This window comes from Lithobates pipiens, unplaced genomic scaffold, assembly GCF_037356315.1.
Source record: "Lithobates pipiens isolate NorthernLeopardFrog02 unplaced genomic scaffold, aLitPip1_a1.2 Scaffold_19, whole genome shotgun sequence".
Lineage (NCBI taxonomy): Eukaryota > Metazoa > Chordata > Amphibia > Anura > Ranidae > Lithobates > Lithobates pipiens.
In genome coordinates, this window is record NW_027507764.1 from 171,105,857 (window position 1) to 171,126,207 (window position 20,351).

Here is a 20,351-nt window from a genome sequence, read left to right on the forward strand (position 1 = left end):
TGAAAGGCCCCTTTCACACAATCGGTCCAACTCAATTGAACCCTCCATTCACCGCTATGAAACAGCAGATCTAAACAGATTTGTGTAATTTTACACCTGCCTAACTCCAATCTGATTCCCAAAAAACAACCCCCCCAAAACCAGAGGGGGATCAATACCCTTCCGTTAGGGCGGATTGGATCGGTGGACCCATAGTAGAGTGGGCTGTGTCCGTGTCCACTCTGCATGGACCTGTCACCCCCCTGCTCTGCTCATTGTGGCCCGTGACCGGTTATCAAGTCCCTTAAGTGGCCCTTGCTCTTCAAAAGGTTGGGCACCCCTATTTTAAAGCATCAACAGGACTTTGTGGCTGCAGGTTCTGTCAGCTTCAATGGACACTGCCATTCATTTTAATAGCACCCCAACGCACTACCATGCATCATGGAGCACTTTTCTGCAAAATACAACAAAATATAAGTCAGTTTTTTGGATGTTTTGGTGCATTGGCGTCCCATCCATCTGACTGAACACATCATGAACAAAACAAACCAGGATACCATGGTATGAATGGATCCTCAGTGACAGCTTGGATCCAGTGCTAAGCCCAGCAGTTAAAATTAAAAGCTTCTGGATTTCCAATCCTGTTACAAACCACTCCACTGGATAATGAGAACTTGTTTTCTTGATAAACTGACAACACTATGGGACTAAAGGAAGATTCAAATAGAAACACCCACTGAGAAGAACACAGATTACACAACAATAAAATACAGTAAATCCATATTCACATGACTAAAGACATTTTGGGAACTCTATTTTTATGAAAGATGGCTTCAATGTTCCCTAACTACAGTCCTAAATGTGCAAAGGTCCAGGAGTGCTTGTTGTATGGTGTGGATATATACGGTAAACAAATCTGCATCAGTTCTTTCTGGTAGTTGTCCACACCAACTGCTGCTTCGGCTTGCACAGAGCACATCTCTGAAATGCAGAAAGAGTTTAGATGCAGTTTAATGCAAATCAGACTACCTGGCATTTAGCAGAGAATTTGCAGCAGTTTATGCTTATGGTCTCTTGGACAGTTTTGCTCATACAGTATCTATGACATATTTATGATTACACATGCCATAGTTCTCTGCTTCTAAAACATGACCCCAACCACTTCTTAGATGTGTGCATGTTTTTTTTATATAAAATTCTTTTTATTATTTCGTCATAAAACTTATACAATACAAACAGTGAACACCTCAACTGGAGGCATTCATCCGGCCGGCCGCCGTTAACTAACAACGTACAACTAGCTATCCCCCCAAAAACCCCCCACCCCCCCTCCCCCCCTGGTCACAGCTCGATCATCTGACGGATTTATCCGTTGTCTGACATCACCCTAGCAAGGTATCCTCAGTATCATACCTTCAGTTGTCATACTCCCCCAGATGTGATACAGAAGTCACGAAATCACCACCCAGCCATCTCAACAGTAACACGCCCAGCACCCGAGCAACCATGTGAGTTCAGGCCCTCTCATCCCACTGTTGACTCAGCGTTGAACCACGTGTGCCATACTTTGTCGAATTTCTTCATGCACCCCCTAGCCATATAGGTGGCCTTGTAAAAGGGCAGCATCGAGTTGATCAAACCCTTCCAGAAGGAGACCTCAGGAGCCCTGGCTTTCTTCCAATGCAGCAGTATGGCTTTCCTGCCATAAAATAATAACACATTCAGCATTGTGCGCATAGCCCTGGAAGGGACTACCTCCTCCAGATGTGTGCATGTTTAATTAGCGCAGTGCTATTTTTTTGAGGAGCTGAAGGGAGAATGTATGAATTAACCTGCAAGCTTTAGTAAATCTAGCACTTGGCCTGGCTTATTCCTCCTGTTCTACAATATACTTTGCTGTGTAGCAGAGTTGATACGTTTCCACACTATATGTTAAAATCATCTGAATAAAACTAGCAAAAATAAAGACATCGGTTTATTTAATTGATATATATCCTCATGAACAAACAGATTATTTTTCCCAGGCCCTAGGGAATTGAAAACATATTGAGCATTCTTTGAAGAGAAGCACAGACAGAACATTATTACTAAAGTCTCCTGTATGCTATAAAAACTAAACCTTTTCCTACAATATGGTTATAAATCAAACACTAAAACATTTCAGCAGCACATTGTAAGCATCCGGCATCTACCATGCTAGCTTTTCTTGCTCGAAAGCTACTTAATGCAGTTTCTCTTTCATCCTGCTTAGGAAGGCCAGGTCATTAGGACGATTTGGTGACCATGTCAGAACACACAGAAGGAATGCTGCATCAAATCAAGGATAGTAAAGGCTGGGTAGGCAATCAATAATGGACATTGTATAAATTAAAGACTTAGAATTTTCTTTTTGTATGTCTTTAATTATGGAGTACCCAAGGATCACAAGACCTTCAGTAACTGCTATAGGTTAGATGCTACACGGTTCACTATATCCCAAAGACTAACGACATTAAGACTCAGAGGGGCAACTGCATTACAATTTATACAGAATATACAGTTGGTACACATCTCTCTTTCCTTCACATCCCTTGTTTCTTCTCCTAGTTGCTTTTTGAGTTTATGGCAGACTTATGTTTGAAAAGCAGCTTAAATTCAACACCAGGGCCTTGTGGCTTTTGGAAAGTGGGCCACACATTACCCAAATATTACAAGTGATGCAACAAATTTGAGCATCTGTATACAAGAGTAGTATATATGTTCATTTCTGTAAGGAGAAAAAAGGTTGATCATTTGTTGGCAACATTGAAACCTGTTTGTGTAAGGATGATTTAAAGGGGTTCTAAAAGGCAAATGGTTTCACCCCAATGCATTTTCTGCATTAAAGTGGTTTAAATGGTAGAAGATTTTTTTTTAACTTAATACATTCTATGCATTAAGATAAAAAGCCTTCTGTGTGCAGATCTCCGCTTAGCCTCCCAATACTTACCTGAACTCCCATCTAGATCCAGCGATGTAGCAGTAGTATCTCGGCTGTCTGGGACTCCCCTTCTCATTGGCTAACACAGCAACGTGGTGCCATTGGCTCCTGCTGCTGTCAAAGTCAATCAGCTAATCAGGAAAGAAAGGGGGTGCGATAGGGCGGGCGGGGCCACAGCTTTGTGTCTAAATGGACACAGGGAGTTGTGGCTCGGCTCGGGCGCCCCCATAGCAAGCAGCTTGCTGTGGAGGCACTCAACAGGAGGGGAGGGGCCAGAAGCCCGAAGAGGGACCCAAGAAGAGGAGGATCTGGGTTGCCATTACACAGAGCAGGCAAGTATAACACGTTTGTTATTTTTAACAAAAAAACAAAACAAAACTTTAGTATCACTTTAAGGTAAAAAAAACTTATTAAGATCACCCCAACCCCCCTCCATTTCACTTACCTGAGCCAAATCTCAATTCAGTGCTGAGCCCTAGAGCTATGGCTGTCTCTGCTCGCTCTTTCCCGAAGCGACAGTGAGGCAGCAGCAGGAACCATTGGCTCATGCTGCTGTCGATCAAATCCTGTAAAAAGGTGGCGAGGGGTGGAGCTGAGCCAGCTGTCTGTGTTTATGGACACTCGGGGTCAAGCCAGGATGAGCACCTCACAGGAAGCAGCTTCTGATGTCGGCATTAGTTGAAGACAGGAGGTTCGGTAGGGGACCCCACAAGAGGAGGATTGGGGCTGTTTGTGCAAAACCATTGCACAGGGAAGGTACGTATGACATGTATATTATTTAAAAAAAATAAAAAATAAAAAAAGCTTTCGATTTCGCTTAAACCTTCAATGTTTCTTCCAATAATTGTTGCATGCATACATGAGAATTGTTTGCAAAAAGAGTTTCACAAGGAATAATCCATTACTTGTTCATGGGCAATTGCTGACTACAGAATGATTGCTTACCCTTGTCCAGTGGTGATGGACATCTGTGGTCCCTAGCATTACATGTCCGGCTGCATTCATGCCAGTTCGATCTGTAAATATCACTATGCGTCCTAAGCAGAAAAATATGATCATGCAATAGCTACAGCAAGCATTTTAAAAGAAGTCAAACATTATTGTGCAAGATGAAGAGGCACACACATGAGGTATAACTGAAACAACACAAGTTTTTGGTGCACATTCAATGGATCCTTGCCTGCCAAAATAGGTCTGTGAATACATTTGCCTGTAATGGCCCATTAAGCTTCCAAGTGATAAATTGGTAGGTTAGATAAAGAACAAATAGGAATGAATATCCTGTGATAAATTGACTATATTATTGTACTGTATGTGTCGAAATGTGAGGGAAGCTTATTGCTGTACTAAATTACTGACAAAAAAAATCAGGAAAATGCAGTCATAAAAAAGGGTATACATGTTCCACCCATGCCAATTACCTGTTTATCTCCTAAGAAAAGCAGCATGCACACATTATATTCCCCACATTTCTCTCCAAAAACAATAACCAGATGATAGGTCAAACAAAGCTGCAAGAGAATGTAAAGCTTTAGCAACACAACAACAAGATGTGGTGTAGATGGAATATTTACCCTTTGCCATCTTTAAAGACTCACTGCTTTGTTGAGTTAGTCGGCTTAGACTATGAAGTTGCCCACAACGGTGAGCGATACCCCAACTTCTCTGCCACCTGTAAAAGAGGAGAAATGTAATTTCTATCCATGAAGCCAACTTCTTAAAATATCATATAAAAAAAAAAACACAATGCAAAACTAACACCAAAATAACAATTGATACCTGTACAGTTACCTCTTCTGGTTCATAAACATACGATCTTATTAGCAGTAGCAGGATTCGACCTCTGAGCTTTGTTTGTACCCCTTCTCCTGCCTTGTCTTGCGTTGACTAGCAGCAGTTTGCAGTGAAGCGTACACTGCGTACATCTGCACAAATGCTAATGTACCAAAGCACTTAAAGAATGAAAACTTTAACGAACCCAAGCTACCCGAGTTCAAGGCAATAAAGTGTCCTATGTTTTGGCTTAAGATATGTGCTATAAGATTTAATACACACGCAAACTTTTTAATTTTTTTAATTCTTTATCCAAAAAAACTTTTTTTATCTTACAAAAACAAAAACACTTTAGTCACATTCAGAAAAACAGAGGCCTCCATGAACATTACTAATTTACAGTATGAAACACATAGAAAGCATAGTATTGACATAGGAATTTATCAGTTGAAGTAGGTATTGTATAAGAAAGCATCAGCTGATAAACTAGCACTAGTCTGGAAGTCTGTAGTTTTGGCATTTGAGTAACACAAGAGTTTTTTGTTTTTTTATACAGCAGCGTAGTGCCAGATTTTACAGATCAATTTCCTCACAGTAGAGCACAGGTGTTGAATAATATTGGTAATTAGTATGCTTTTACAAGAGTGCTATTTTTGTATATAAATGTTTTAAGTGGGCATGAATAAAGCCTGGCAATTTTATTTATTGTTTTTACTACATATAGCATGCGTCCAAATTATTATACAGCAATAGTGTTTCCACCTCTACTAAGTGATTATCAAGTCATTTATCACATAAATATTGTTAACAATTCTTGGTGAACAATAGCTTACCTGACATCAGACAGCTGAAGTCGGTCGGACAAATCTTTCTTTAAACGTTCTAATTCTTCCCTTAAAGAAATACTGTCTTGCAGCTTCTTTAGGGCTACTTCTCGGTTACTTTCTAACCATGGACTAAAAGAAGAAAAAAAAATTATTTGAGAGCCGGTAAAACTGAAGAAAATAAAAATGAACTTGAGTTAATAGATTCATGAAGAACATTAGGAACACACCATAAAACTGTTAACTGTGCTAATTTAAATTAAGCAGACACAATAGAGTAATACAGATTGAGCTTCAAACAGACATTCTTCACTGTAAGAAAGATCTACACATCTATCAACATTACAACAGGGTCTTACATGGCAGGGAAAAAAAAAGGGGAGTAATTATTGCTTACAAAGCAATACGTCATAAAATGTATTCATTTGATGACAATCCACAACTGTTTTAAAGAAGAAATTCCGTAACAGAATTATGTGCCGATAACCCAGACCTCTTTTGAAAAGGCTAGTTTTCTGGTTGGCTTGATGATTCTCCAACTTCCCTTATTTAATGATTCAATGACCCAGAAAAAAGAATTCAGTGCAGATTAAATGATTTTACCATTGATTTTTATAAAGAAAAAAAATACATCTAGAGTCAAACCCATTCATATTCTAGTGCTAGGTTTGGTCAGTAGGAAGGCGATTTCAAGACCTGCAGTCATTCAAAGCAGACTGCAACTGCTTCATTCAACTCTCATTTGAAAGTATTTTGTGTCTCTAACAAAAATCTTAGTTCAAAGGAACATGCAGTACTTACAATGTTATACTTTGTAATGTACCAACAATAGTTCAAATTATTATTTTGGCTTTTTGCGGTTACCCTTAAATCACAGAAACACTTGAGAAAAGAAAAGGGTAAAACTTTCTTCATATGATGAAGGACATTTTATGAAACGTACCGCAAAGAAAAAAAATCAATGATTCTTTATCTATAAAATCAGTATGAGGGGTGGATTTGCATGAAACACACACACACAAAAACAATGCAGGTCATATCAAGTAATTTTCAAACCATTGCTAATCAACATAAGTATCAGACATTATCATCTAACTTTGTGCCATTTACATTGTAGTGAACCTAGTATCAGATACGTTTGATCATAATAACATCATGCATATTGTAAAGTCAATTGCAAGAAATGTATATGTGTAACGCTAGCAGGATTTTTTTTACATCTGGCAAAGATAACAATACTCCCTCTGACAATGTCTTAAGCCTGGTACACACTAACAGTTTGACGGCCCTGGTCGGAGCAGCTGTACTAACCATCTGACGTTAGTACAGCGATCCGCTGAGCTGCTGTGTTCTGATGGAGGGGGGGGGGTGCTCGCCCGCCAGAACAACATTTCTATCAGGCTCTCGGCCATTGGCTGAGAGCGCTGATCAGGAGTCGGTCAGCTGCTGGTTTTCCAGCATGCTCTTCCGACAGAAGCCAGACAAACCGACCTACACATGGGTGTTTATTTGAATCAGCGAATATCTCCCAACATTCAGCCCATGTGTATCCGGCTTTAGAGATGAAACAATGTATACATATTCTGGTTTCTGTGCAGTTTTTGACTGCTGAAGCCTTTCAGCTTGTGGCTTGATATAAAGTTGCAATGTTGCAGTCTGATGATCAGAGAAAAGGAGACTGAAGTAGTATTTTCTGCTGCCTGCAGCAGGCTAACGATTTCTTCTAAAGCTGCTCATAATAATCAAAATTAATCTGTTTCAGAAGTTTGACTTCTGTTGAATGAGAAGGTTTGAATACTGTTGTCAACTAGTGCCTGCAGCCGCTGATCAGTGTATTCTGACAGCAGAGAGTCCTGCCGTCAGAATATCATGTCCTGGCAAGAAGAGATTCCTCCATCCACCTAACTTGTGTGGATAGAGGAATCTGTCGACTTATTTTGTTCTGTCTGCTTGCTGAACGAAAAAACAAAACAAAATCATGTATAGCCAGGCCAGCCTAAGTTTAAGTAAGGTTACTTGATTGCAGCCTAAGGACTCTTTTTTTTAATCAATAAAAATAAGTACAGTTTTATTTTATCTATGTTGCTGTATATTGTGACGTCAGTAATTTATTCATGCTGAAAGGTCAACTTTAATAATGGTAAGCGAGTAGCTAGCAAAACAAGGTGCACAAAGCGTAGTCCCCATGATAAATAAGGGGCAACGCCTACAAGAAGCAAAGAAACATTACTAATAATGCTTTGGATGTTACTTGCATAATAGTCATTTCTGCTCTATGTGCTTGTGCCATTTCTTCCTCTGGGTCCTTGAATCCAGTGAAGGCATAATAGCTCTTGTCCCACTTGATGGGTCTGTAAAATGTGGTTGCTCCTTTCCTTGGAGATGCCGTACCTTTAACCGAACACTGCACATGGTCTGTGGACAAGCTGCAAGAATTGAGAATACCCAACACCGTGCTGAGCATGTCTCTGCTATCTAAAGTGAAGCTGACCGTTCGGAATCCTGACAAAAAGCAACAAAAAGAAAATGATTACCTTTTTGTTCATATAAGCACATTTATGCTAAGGATGAAAACACAAACCTAATGAGACATAAGCTGGCGTATTTTCTCATCCTACAAATACTTCCTGTTGATATCTATATTTTTGTACAGAACATTTGCAGTAACATAAACAAAGCATAATTCACACTGATATTGTTTAAAAAAAATAGAAAAAAAATGCAGTTATGGCAGTGTTTAATTCTGTAAAAGTGGAGGAACACACATGTGGAGTGTTGTCAACTGCACACCAACATTGTACTTCAACTTAAGTCAATTTGTAGAATGAATATACATATATTACAAAAGTTTTAGGCAGGTGTGAACAATGCTGTAAATTAAGAATGTTTTCAGAAATAGAAGTGTTCATAGTTTATTTTTATCAATTAACAAAATGGAAAGTAAATTAACAGAAGAGAAATCCAAATCAAATCAATATTTTGTGTGACCACCCTTTGCCTTTAAAACATCATTAATTCTTTGATTCTTATAGATACACTTGCACACAGTTTTTAAAGGAACTCAGCAAGTAAGTTGTTCCAAACATCTTGGAAAACTAACCAAAAATGTAGGTGGAAACATAGGAACTGGGGTGCAGAAAATGGCAGCAGGTACTCTGGACTGACAAGTCACAATTCGATATATTTGGCTGTAGCAGGAGGCAATGTGTTCACAAAGGGCTGGAAAGCGGTACAACAATGCATCTAACGGTGAAGCATGGTGGAGGTTCCTTGCAAGTTAAGGGCTGCATTTCTGCAAATGGAATTGGAGATTTGGTCAGGATCAATGGGGTCCTCAATGCTGAGAAATGCAGACAGAAATGTATCCATCATGCCATACAATCAGGGAGGTGTGTGATTGGCCCCAAATTTATTCTGCAGCAAAACAACGACATGCAGCCAATGGCGTTAAGAATGATCTTCAGTGTAAAAAAACAGCAGGGAGTCCTGGAAGTGATGGCTTGGACCGCACAGAGCCCTGATCTTCACATCATTGAGTCTGTCTGGGATTACATGAAAAGACAGAAAGCTTTGAGGCAGCCTACATCCACAGAAGATCTGTGCTTAGTTCTTCAAGATGTTTGGAACAGCCTACCTGCTTCAAAAACTGCATGCAAAGGGTGATCACACCAAATATTGATATTATTTGGATTTCTCTTTTCAATTACATTCCATTTTGTTAACTGAAAAAAAAAAAAAAAAACTAATAGTGCTTCTATTTCTGAAAGCATTGCTAGTTTACAGCATTTTTTTTTCAAACCTGTCTACAATTGTTGCACAGTAAAATTTATATATATATATATATATATATATATATATATACACATATACATATACACACACACATACACACACACACTTTTTTTTCAATAAATGTCTACAATATAAGCACATTTCCTCACATTTTGTCTTCTTAAAAATACTGCACGTTAAGAAATATACCTACTGATTCTGCCAGAAATCCAGTCACTGCCTGTCTTTCTGTGCCAAGCTGACAACACTTTCTCCATTCTCCCCTGTTGGTCTACAGAATGCTTCCTTCTTATATTATGCAGATAAGAAATTGATCTATTCTATAGTCCACCAGGGGAGCGTTTAGGGCTGCTCACACTGCTAGAGATTTTACTGCAGAACAGTCAAAAGTTAGCAGCTCAAACTGTAAGCTAGCTGTATTCTGGATTTTTGTGAGTGGTGCGTGTATTATCCCTATGCCTTGGCTTCATGGGAAATTTTTTTTTTTAGAATTAGAGTAAACCGGAATAAATACATTTTTTACCCAATTAGTGCATCCGAATTAGGAGTGATTATGGGTAAACAGATATTTATAAGATATGGTTAGTAATACTGTTTTCCTGAATCTGGATCTTTGACAGTTTGTGTGTACTGACTGCACTGCTCATTTCATAATAAAGCTTGAATAAAAAAAAAATCTCATGCAATGAAAACATTAGTTATTAAAAACCTTTATAATATGAGATCTCTTTAGAAGTGAAATAAAAGGAAAACATTTTTTCTTCTTGAATAGAGCAGGGGGCGGTTATAACCCTGTCAGTTTGTTTGACATCTGTGTCCCATTGGGAAGAATTCCTTTCACTTCCTGTCCCATAGTCAAAGCAGGAAATGAGAGGAATTTCCTCCATAAAGATGGAATCTCTGGTTGTCCCCATGGTCACTAGATGTAAAGTTCAAATTGGAAGATTTTTCCCTCTATTACGGTTTTAGTGACAACCTAAAATTTGGGAATTTTCTTCCACTTTCACTCTTCGAGATAACTGTAAAAAAGACAAATAGGGAAGGTGAATCTCCTTAGCGGGGACAAGGAGAATGATAAAAACCTGACAGGTGTTCTAATCCATTTTCTCTCTATCCAAAGCAAAAAAACAAATACCTTTTGCCTTTAGTTATACTTTAACATAACATAAATCCTATCTGGAATAAACCATCAGTAATACAATTGCAAAACTTATTATTACACAAGACAAAAATCAATCTTGAAATCAATTAAATAAAATAAACAAATAGATAAAAGTTTACATTTGGTGTAACAGATTTTATTTTAATCAAAATGAAATAAAATAAAATGATTAAACACCACCTAGCATAAAATAGGATAACAGAACAAAGAAATCGTGCAGCAAACTAAACAGGTAAGATAATGAGTTTTACATAATGCGTCAGAGATTTTGTGCATGATTTTACCATGATTGTTGCCTGGCGAATTGCAGCAAAATGGTGAATGGTGATTGCATGGGCGTCCTGCGATTTGCCGCTATTTCGAATCGCAGGCAGAATCACAGTGATTCAGCCTGCAATTTAGAATGCCAAGATATGCACGATGCCTTACTCTTGCTCAAAATGAAAAATTACATACAGTCATGGCTGAAATTGTTAGCACCCCAGAAATTTTTCCAGAAAATCAAGTATTTCTCACAGAAAAGTATTGCAGTGAAACATGTTTTGCTATACACTTTTATTCCCTTTGTGTGTTGGAACAAAAAAAAAAAAAAAAGGAGAAAAGCAAATTGGCCATAATGTCACACAAAATTCCAAAAATGGGCTGGTCAAAATTATTGACACCCTTTCAAAATTGTGGATAAATAAGATTGTTTCAAGCATGTGATGCTCCTTTAAACTCATCTAGGGCAGGTAACAGGTGTGGGCAATATAAAAAAAAATCACACCTGAAAGCAGATAAAAAGGAGAGAAGTTCACTTAGTCTTTGTATTGTGTGTCTGTGTGTGCCACACTAAGCATGGACAACAGAAAGAGGAGAAGATAACTGTCTGAGGACTTGAGAAACAAAATTGTGGAAAAATATCAACAATCTCAAGGTTACAAGTCCATTTCCAGAGATCTAGATTTGCCTTTGTCACAGTGCGCAACGTTATCAAGAAGTTTGCAACCCATGGCACTGTAGCTTATCTCGCTGGGCGTGAACGGAAGAGAAAAATTGAGGAAAGATTGCAATGTAGGATAGTACGGCTGGTGGATAAGCAGCCCCAAACAAGTTCCAAAAACATTCCTGCAGGCTCAGGGGGCATCAGTGTCAGTGCGAACTATCCGTCAACATTTAAATGAAACGCTATGGCAGGAGACCCAGGAGGACCCCACTGCTGACACAGAGACATAAAAAAAGCAAGACTACAGTTTACCAAAATGTACTTGAGTAAGCCAAAATCCTTCTGGGAAAATGTCTTGTGGACAGATCAGACCAAGATAGAGCTTTTTGGTAAAGCACATCATTCTACTGTTTACAGAAAACGGAATGAGGCCTACAAAGAAAAGAACACAGTACCTACAGTGAAATATGGTGGAGGTTCAATGATGTTTTGGGGTTGTTTTTCTGCCTCAGGCACTGGGTGCCTTGAATGTGTGCAAGGTATCATGAAATCTGAGGATTATCAAAGGATTTTGGGTCGCACTGTAGAGACCAGTGTCAGAAAGCTGGGTTTGCGTCCGAGATCTTGGGTCTTCTACAGGACAATGACCCCAAACATATGTCAAAAAGCACCCAGAAATGGATGGCAACAAAGTGCTGGAGAGTTCTAAAGTGGCCAGCAATGAGTCCATCTCTAAATCCCATTGAACACCTGTTGAGAGATCTTAAAATTGCTGTTGGGAAAAGGCGCCCTTTCAATAAGAGAGACCTGAAGCAGTTTGCAAAGGAAGAGTGGTCCAAAATTCAGGGTGAGAGGTGTAAGAAGCTTATTGATGGTTGTAGGAAGAGACTGATTTCAGTTATTTTTTCCAAAGGGTGTGCAACCAAATATTAAGTTAAGGGTGCCAAGAATTTTGACCAGCCCATTTTTGGAGCTGTGTGACATTATGCTTTTTTTCCTCCTTTTTTGTTTTATTCCAATATACACAAAGGAAATAAAAGTGTGTATAGGAAAACATGTGTTACTGCAATACTTTTCTGTGATAAATACTTGATTTTCCAGAAAAATGTCTGGGGTGCCAACAATTTCGGCCATGCCTGTAGCTGGCCGGAAGATTTCCCAGTCTGAAGAGGGCTGCACCCAAAGAGGCATTGTGCACTAAAGCACTGCAAAAGTGAAAACCCCTGGATTTAGTGCTGGATTATTATGAACATACAGGTTCTGTCAACTACTGTACAATGGCACCAAGAATCTTAGGGTCGGCACCAAAATCTAAACTGATGATATATTTGGGTAAAACAAAAGATGGCATATTTTAACAGGTGTACATTAATCACTTGACGCAGAGGAATTGGCTTTGATCGGGTCTCGGATCTAGTAACCCAGACATCACTTCTGGTTAACTGGAGTCTTAAAAGGCTCCAGATTAAAAAAACAAAAAATAATCAGTATTCAAAACAGCCAAACTTGGCGTTTTGAATGCTTTTAAGTGCAAAGGAGGGATTTGGGGTTTTATAGAGTACCTGTCACATGCCTATTACTGTCACAATGGATGTCATAAGGGATGTTTACATTCCTTGTGACAGCAATAAAAGTGATATAAATTTAAAAGGGACAGTGCACCAATAAAATAAATAAGAAAAAAAATAATTAAAGTGCCCCATCCCTTCGTGTTAGCGCGCAGAAGCAAACGCATACGCAAGTCACGTCTGCAAATGTAAGCAGTGTTTAACCATACATGTGAGGTATCGCTGCAATTGTTAGAGCGAGAGCAATAATTATAGCACTAGACCTCCTTAGTAACTCTAAACCGGTAACCATTATGGCATCTTTTACATTATACAAAAAATTGGGCTAACTGTATGGTTTTGCAACAACTTCCATTTTATTCTCTAGGGTCTCTGCTAAAAAATATATATGAATATATAATGTTTGTGGGTTCCGAGTCATTTTCTAGCAAAAAATATAGATTTCAACGAAGCAACAAGTGTCATAAAAAAAATACTTAGGCGTGGAGGGGTTAAGTATTTTAACAGACATAAATATGGGATGCATTAACCTGGTATTTTGGAGGATTCTTGGTCATTCTCGGAAGTCGGCTCAGTTTCTCGAACATAAAATGTGAGCTGGGCTGGCTTGTGTGAAAGATGTCCAGGCTTCTGAAGATTCTCCAGGTATCCATTTAACCTTTTTAGGGAGTTTTCATTGACCTCCTTGAAAAAAACAAGACAATGATTGAAAAATACCTTCAATATTTACACTTATATCTACCATTATTACAATGTAATTTTGTCTTGCTCATCCTGTGATGCCCCTACGCCTAAATATCTCGTGTTCATTTAACTACTTGCCGACCAGTTTTACTGCGGCGGAATGGCACAGCTGGGCAATATGACGTTACCTTACGCTTTGCTGGAGGCATGCAGCGTGTGCCCAGAGCCGATGCGAGTGCCCGCTCCTGAATCGCCCCTGCCCATTGAAATCAATCGAGTAGCGGCACTTTGAGGGCGGTTTTAACCCTTTTTCGGCCGCTAGCGGGGGTTAAAAGTGTCCCACTAGCGGCCAAATAGTGGCGCTTTACCGCCAACGCCTCGGTGTGAAAGCACCCTTAAATTTCCTTGTTCCATTAAAAAACAGGGAGTGATAGGATGTGTCCCCCACTACAATACCACCTTCCACCCACTTTCTATACAATCTGATTGTACAATTTCCTCAAGATTTTTTTTGGACTGGAGTATGGTGGGTTGTCACAGTTTTTGTTGCGTTTGTTGCACTTGGGGAGCCTTTAACATGTAATCACAACACAAGCACAATGCACATATGCAGCATTTCTGAAACGCATGGCAAAGCATGCATTTTGAAACACAGATGTTAATAAAGCTTCATTGTTCTTGTGTAAATGCACCAATTTCACTTTCAGGCCCCATTCACACCTAGTGTTGTAGGCTTATTTTTGGGCTTGTTTTTCCAGATACACACACATAGGGCAGCCCATTGATTTCAATGGGCTGCTCTACACGTTGCAAAGTAGCTCATGGGACATTTTGGCGTGGTGCGAGTTACATGTTTTTACTGCGTTTGTCACTTGTTTTTTTTTTCCATGTGCAAAAATGTGTGCTTGCATCTGTCTTTGGTGTACCGTTAATTAATGACACAGAAAGAGCAACTAGTAATTTTAGGTGTCCAAATGTGGCCATACACTATATAATCTCCTTTAGATTTACCAAAAAACAATATAAATAGGAGGACACACCATCTATCCAATCATTCTGTACCCAATCAGGCAGGCCCTTGCACTACATCAGGGGTGTACAGTTGGCTACATGTGGCCCCAGGGAGTATAGCATGCAACCTGAACCCGTCTGGAGGGACCCTGGAGAGATGCGGGGGGTGCTGTGAAACATAGTTGATGGGTGAACGCTAATGAGGTCAGCAGGTAAGCCGTCAAAGAAATACTGCTAAGGGCTAAGGTAAGGTCTTATTCTCAAAATCAAAGAAGGCTTTTATGTTTCTGCAACCAAGCTACATTCATGGTATATTGGTACATAGGAGAGCTGGATTTTAGAAAAGTAAAAAAAAAAAAAAAAAAAAAGTGAACTTAGCCTTTAAGGGTTTTCTTTTTAAGGGCTCGTTCAGATGAGTTATTAGAGGCACTAGTCAGATTCAAAGATGTGGAGTCCCCAGTTTTCCTGCTTAGACGCCACATAAGATTTTCGAGGTGTCTGCATGCTATTATTCTAAATTAGGGGTGCACCGAATGGGTTTTTTGGTGCCGAAACCGATACAGAAAATGAAAAATACACTAGGTCGAAAACCAAAACCGATACCGAAACATATTTAAAAAAAAAATTTTTTATACAGGAGATGGTCAGAGACTGGAGACGTGGTACAGGAGATGGTCAGAGACTGGGGACGTGGTACAGGAGATGGTCAGAGACTGGGGACGTGGTACAGGAGATGGTCAGAGACTGGGGACGTGGTACAGGAGATGGTCAGAGACTGGGGACGTGGTACAGGAGATGGTCAGAGACTGGGGACGTGGTACAGGAGATGGTCAGAGACTGGGGACGTGGTACAGGAGATGGTCAGAGACTGGGGACGTGGTACAGGAGATGGTCAGAGACTGGGGACGTGGTACAGGAGATGGTCAGAGACTGGGGACGTGGTACAGGAGATGGTCAGAGACAGAGGACGTGGTACAGGAGGTGTCCCCCGTTGCAGCCAGAGTGCCCCATTGCAGCCAGTGTGTCCCATATTGCAGCCAACCTGTGAAGGGAAGAGAGGTGAGCCGCCTCCGCCTGTTTGATCACAGCGCTGGGAACATCACAGCTTTAATTTCAGTAGCTGTGTGTTCCCGGCCGCGCCGCCCCCCTTGTCCGGGCACTTTGATAGACAGATCAACCATCCAATCCTGCGGTTGATCTGTCTATCAAAGTGCCCGGACAAGGGGGACGGCGCGGCCGGGAACACACAGCTACTGAAATGAAAGCTGTGATGTTCCCAGCGCTGTGATCAAACAGGCGGCGGAGGTGGCTCTCCTGCGCTATAGGACACCCCCATGATGGACGGCACCAGGGCCCCGCCCCCACCCAGGCCACGCCCCATTTTCTGCCGTTTTTCAAATTTCGGCAAATTTCCGAAAAGGGCATTTTCGGACGAAATTTCGGTGCATCCCTATTCTAAATGATCAACAAGATGTCTAAACCATACTTTTTTTTTACAATTTCAATGTAAAAACATAATCATGTATAAAATAAGAGATATTCCATGAGGAATATACAATACTCAGGTGTGAAGAAATGCTGTAACATAAGAATGTCTTCAAAAATATATATTTAATTTTTTTTTATTTTTTTTTTATTTACGATGCTCTGTGGGGGCCAAACTATCACTTACAGGACTCCTTGTTCGCCTTTACACTGAAGATACAGTGCTTGAAATATCCCACATTTTGTCATGTTACAACCAAAATCTTACATGTATTTTATTGAGATTTTAGGTGATAGACTAACATAGACCAAGTGGCACATAATTGTAAAGTGGCAAGAAAATGAGAAATGGTTTTCAATTTTTTTTTTTACAAATAAATAGGTGAAAGGTGTGGCATGCATTTGTATTCAGCCCCCCTGAGTAAATACTTTGTAGAACCACATTTCACTTCAATTACAGCTGCAAGTATTTTTGGGGATGTCCCTGCCACCTTGGCACATCTAGGAGAGTGACATTTTTGCCCATTCTTCTTTGCAGAATAGCTCAAGCTCTGTCAGATGGAGAGCATCTGTGAACAGTAATTTTCAAATCTGGCCACAGATTCTCAATTGGATTTAGGTCTGGACTCTTTGAATGGGCCATTTTAACACATGAATATGCTTTGATAAACCATTCCATTGTAGCTCCGGCTGCATGTTTAGGGTTGGTGCCCTGCTGAAAGGTGAACCTCTGCCCCAGTCTCAAGTCTTTTGCAGACTGTAACAGGTTTTCTTCTAAGATTGCCATGTATCTGGCTCCATCCATCTTCCCATCAACTCTGACCAGCTTCCCTGTCCCTGCTGAAGAAAAGCATCCTGACAACATGATGCTGCCATCACCATTTTTCACGGTAGGGATGGTGTGTTCAGGGTGATGTGCAGTGTTAGTGTTTCACCATACATAGCGTTTTTCTTTTGGGCCAAAATGTTTTAATTTTTGTCTCATTTGACCAGAGCACCTTTTTTCTTATGGTGAAGGGCGATCCCCTTCACCATAAGACTGATCATATCGGCTTTTCAGCCGCTTGATCATTCTTACAGGCAGCTGGAGGGGACACCCCGCCCAAGCCGGCCTTCAGTGCTTCTACTGGCTCGCCCCTGCCATCCGCGAACCAGAGTAGGAGAAACCAACCGGCCCCAGATGCTAACCATAGAGATTTCCGGTGGGCCAGATGGTCCCACGGGTTTCTATGATCATTCGGAGGCCTGGCATGATGCTATGACGTCACGCCTGGCTGCTGCATTTAAAAAAATTCCGCCACCTCGGCTGGGAAGCTGAGATTTTTTTTTTTTACCCCAGATCTCAATGTAAAGAGGACCTGTCAAGCACTATTTCTATTACAAGGGATATTTACATTCCTTGTAATAGGAATAAAAGCGAAAAAAAAAAAAAGTGTCAATAAAAGTAAAATTAACAATACAAAAAATAAAATAATTTAATTTAAAGCGCCCCTGCCCCCGCGTGCTCTCTCCCAGAAAAACACAAGTTGCGCCTACATATGTAAACGGTGTTCAAACCACACGTGAGGTATCACCGCAAACGTTAGAGCGAGAGGAATAATTTTAGCACTAGACCTTCTCTTAACTCAAAACACGTAACCTGTAAAAAAATGTAAAGCGTCGCCTATGGGTATTTTTAAAGTACTGAAGTTTGGCACCATTTCACAAGCGTGTGCGATTTTGACGCATGACATGTTAGATATCTATTTACTCAGCGTAGGATCATGTTTCACATTATACTAAAAAATTAGGCTAACTTTACTGTTTTTTTTTTTCTTTAATGCATGAAACGTTTGAAAAATTGCTGTGAAAATACCATGCAAGATAAAAAACGACTGCCAACGTATTCTCTAGGGTCTCTGCTAAAAAAAAAGATAATATTTGGGGGTTCTGTGTAATTTTCTTGCAAGAAAATTACGATTTTTACAGGTAGGAGAGAAATGTCAGAATTGACCAGGGTGGCAAGTGGTTAATGCTCTCCTTGCCCTGCCTGTCAGTTTAAGTGGACGGCCATGTCTTGGTAGGTTTCCAGTTGTGCCATGCTCTATCCATTTTTGGAAGATGGATTCAACAGGGCTCTGTGAGATGTTCAAAGTTTGGGATATTTTTCTTTTACAAAAGATTTATTAAGATATAATCAAACATAACAGGAGAGCTGTTAGATGGTTACATTATGTAGTAAAAAAACAGAGCAAAAAAATAAATTAGTAATAAAAAAGGAGACATAAACAGTGGTTTTACACAAGTTACAAGCATAACGTTTCAGATGACAAAAAGAGAAAAAGGGAAGCCCAAAAATAGCTTTATGAGGTATCATAGGGGTCATGATACCTACCAAACATAAGTGTCCATTTAGAGAAACTTTCTTATCTAAAGGAAAGCATTTGTGGTAAAGAGTCTCTCTAATGAGGAGGATACAACATGAAAAAAAAAAATATATAAAATTAATATAGAAAACATCATCAATATAACCATCTTGACCAGGGCAATATCTGGCGGTCTAATAAACAAACAAAAGAGAAAAAAATAAGAGAAACCCTAAGCCCTTGTACACACGGTCGGACATTCTGACAACCAAATCTGTTGGATTTTGTCTGACGGACTTTGTCTGAAACTGTTGCATACACACGGTCGGACAAAATTGTCCGTTATTTCGTTACGACGGGACTACGTTCAGGCTAGTAGCCAATAGCTTTGGTCTAGGAATTCGATCTGAGCATGCGTGGTACTTTGTCCATCGGGGTAGGCTACACATGATCGGAGTATGTCCGATCGGAGTATTTTGTCGGAAAATTTTACGGACAAGTTGGAAAACTTGGTCCGTCGGAAACAGTCCAAAGGAGACCACACACAGTCGGATTAATCCGACAAAATGGTCCGTTAGGACACATTCCGTCGGAATCTATGGCACTCGGTTGGTTTAGGGGCAAGGGACCTGTGAATGCTATCAAATTCCAAAGGCTCATAGGGAATCTCAGGTACAAGTTCCTGAAAGAAGGCAGTAGCAGTACCTTGCAAGTCAGTAATGACCTCAGGAATTCCACAGATGTGGAGGTTATCTCTGCGGGCCCCGTTTTCTGCATTCTACAGCTTATCCTGCAGATTTAAGTTCAGCATTTAGCCCACCAACCTCCTCCTCATACCCCTCCAACATTGTTGTAGCCAAGTCTATGCGTTGCTCCAATTGGTTAGTGAGGTGAACTAGCCCTTTAATACCCTTTACCAGGTCAGCAGAGAGCTTGCGAGAGGCCATAGTAATTTCATCTCGCACTATAGAGCAAAATTTATTAAGCAGAGCGTCCGAGTCTATGGTCATAGGGCTTACCAGGTCAGTTGGAAAATTGGCGCAGGCTGTCCGTTGGAGAAGCAGGGTCCGATGCGAAGAGCCGCATGGAGTCGTCTGGCTTGGGAGGTTCAGGCGCCATCTTGCCCTTGCCTTTTCCTGTGCAGCAGAGGACTCCGATTGGGATTAGTATCGCTGGCAGATACAGGGTTTGTGGTGTGGTATCTGCAGCCTTGGGAGCCAGTTAGCTTGTGCTGAGGTGAAGCCTGCACTTTATCAGCCGAGGTGGAGTGTTCCGCCGGCATGGAGCGAGGAGATCAGGCGGCCATCTTCCTTGATCGCATGCATGCGCCCAAAGCTTGGCATATTTTTTATAACCTAACCCTGCTTCACACTTTATTCCTGACCTGTCTTGTGTGTTCCTTGGCCTTCATGATGCAGTTTGTTCACCAAGGTTCTCTAACAAACCTCTGAGGCTTCACAGGACAGCTGTATTTATGCTGAGATTAAATTACACACAGGTGTACTCTACTTACTAATTAGGTGACTTCTGAAGGCAATTGGATCCATCAGATGTTAGTTAGGGGTATCAGAGTAAAAGGGGCTAAATACAAATACACACCACACTTTTCAGATACTTATTTGTAAAAAAAAAACACTTCAAACCATTTATAGTTTTCCTGCCACTTCAAAATTATGTGCCACTTTGTGTTGGTCTACCACATAAAAGCCCAATAAAATACATTTAAGTTTTTGGTTGCAACGTGACAAAACGTGGAAAATTTCAATAAGTATGAATACTTTCAAGGCACTGTAGTTCGTAATGACGTTGGCTGTATGTTTTGGGTTGTCCTTCCCTAGAATATA

At 40.3% G+C, this 20,351-nt stretch overlaps 1 protein-coding gene across 1 annotated transcript in view; it reads right to left on the minus strand.

Moving 5' to 3' along the window:
- The window catches only part of TCAIM (T cell activation inhibitor, mitochondrial), a 56,214-nt gene that overhangs the window by 11,370 nt on the left and 24,493 nt on the right, over positions 1-20,351 (minus strand). The window contains exons 4-8 of the mRNA XM_077491471.1: positions 13,513-13,666; positions 7,791-8,037; positions 5,545-5,667; positions 4,513-4,610; positions 3,884-3,975 (exon numbers count right to left, since the gene is read on the minus strand). Coding sequence (XP_077347597.1) covers positions 3,884-3,975; positions 4,513-4,610; positions 5,545-5,667; positions 7,791-8,037; positions 13,513-13,666 — 714 coding nt within the window. The remainder of the gene's footprint in view (positions 1-3,883; positions 3,976-4,512; positions 4,611-5,544; positions 5,668-7,790; positions 8,038-13,512; positions 13,667-20,351) is intronic.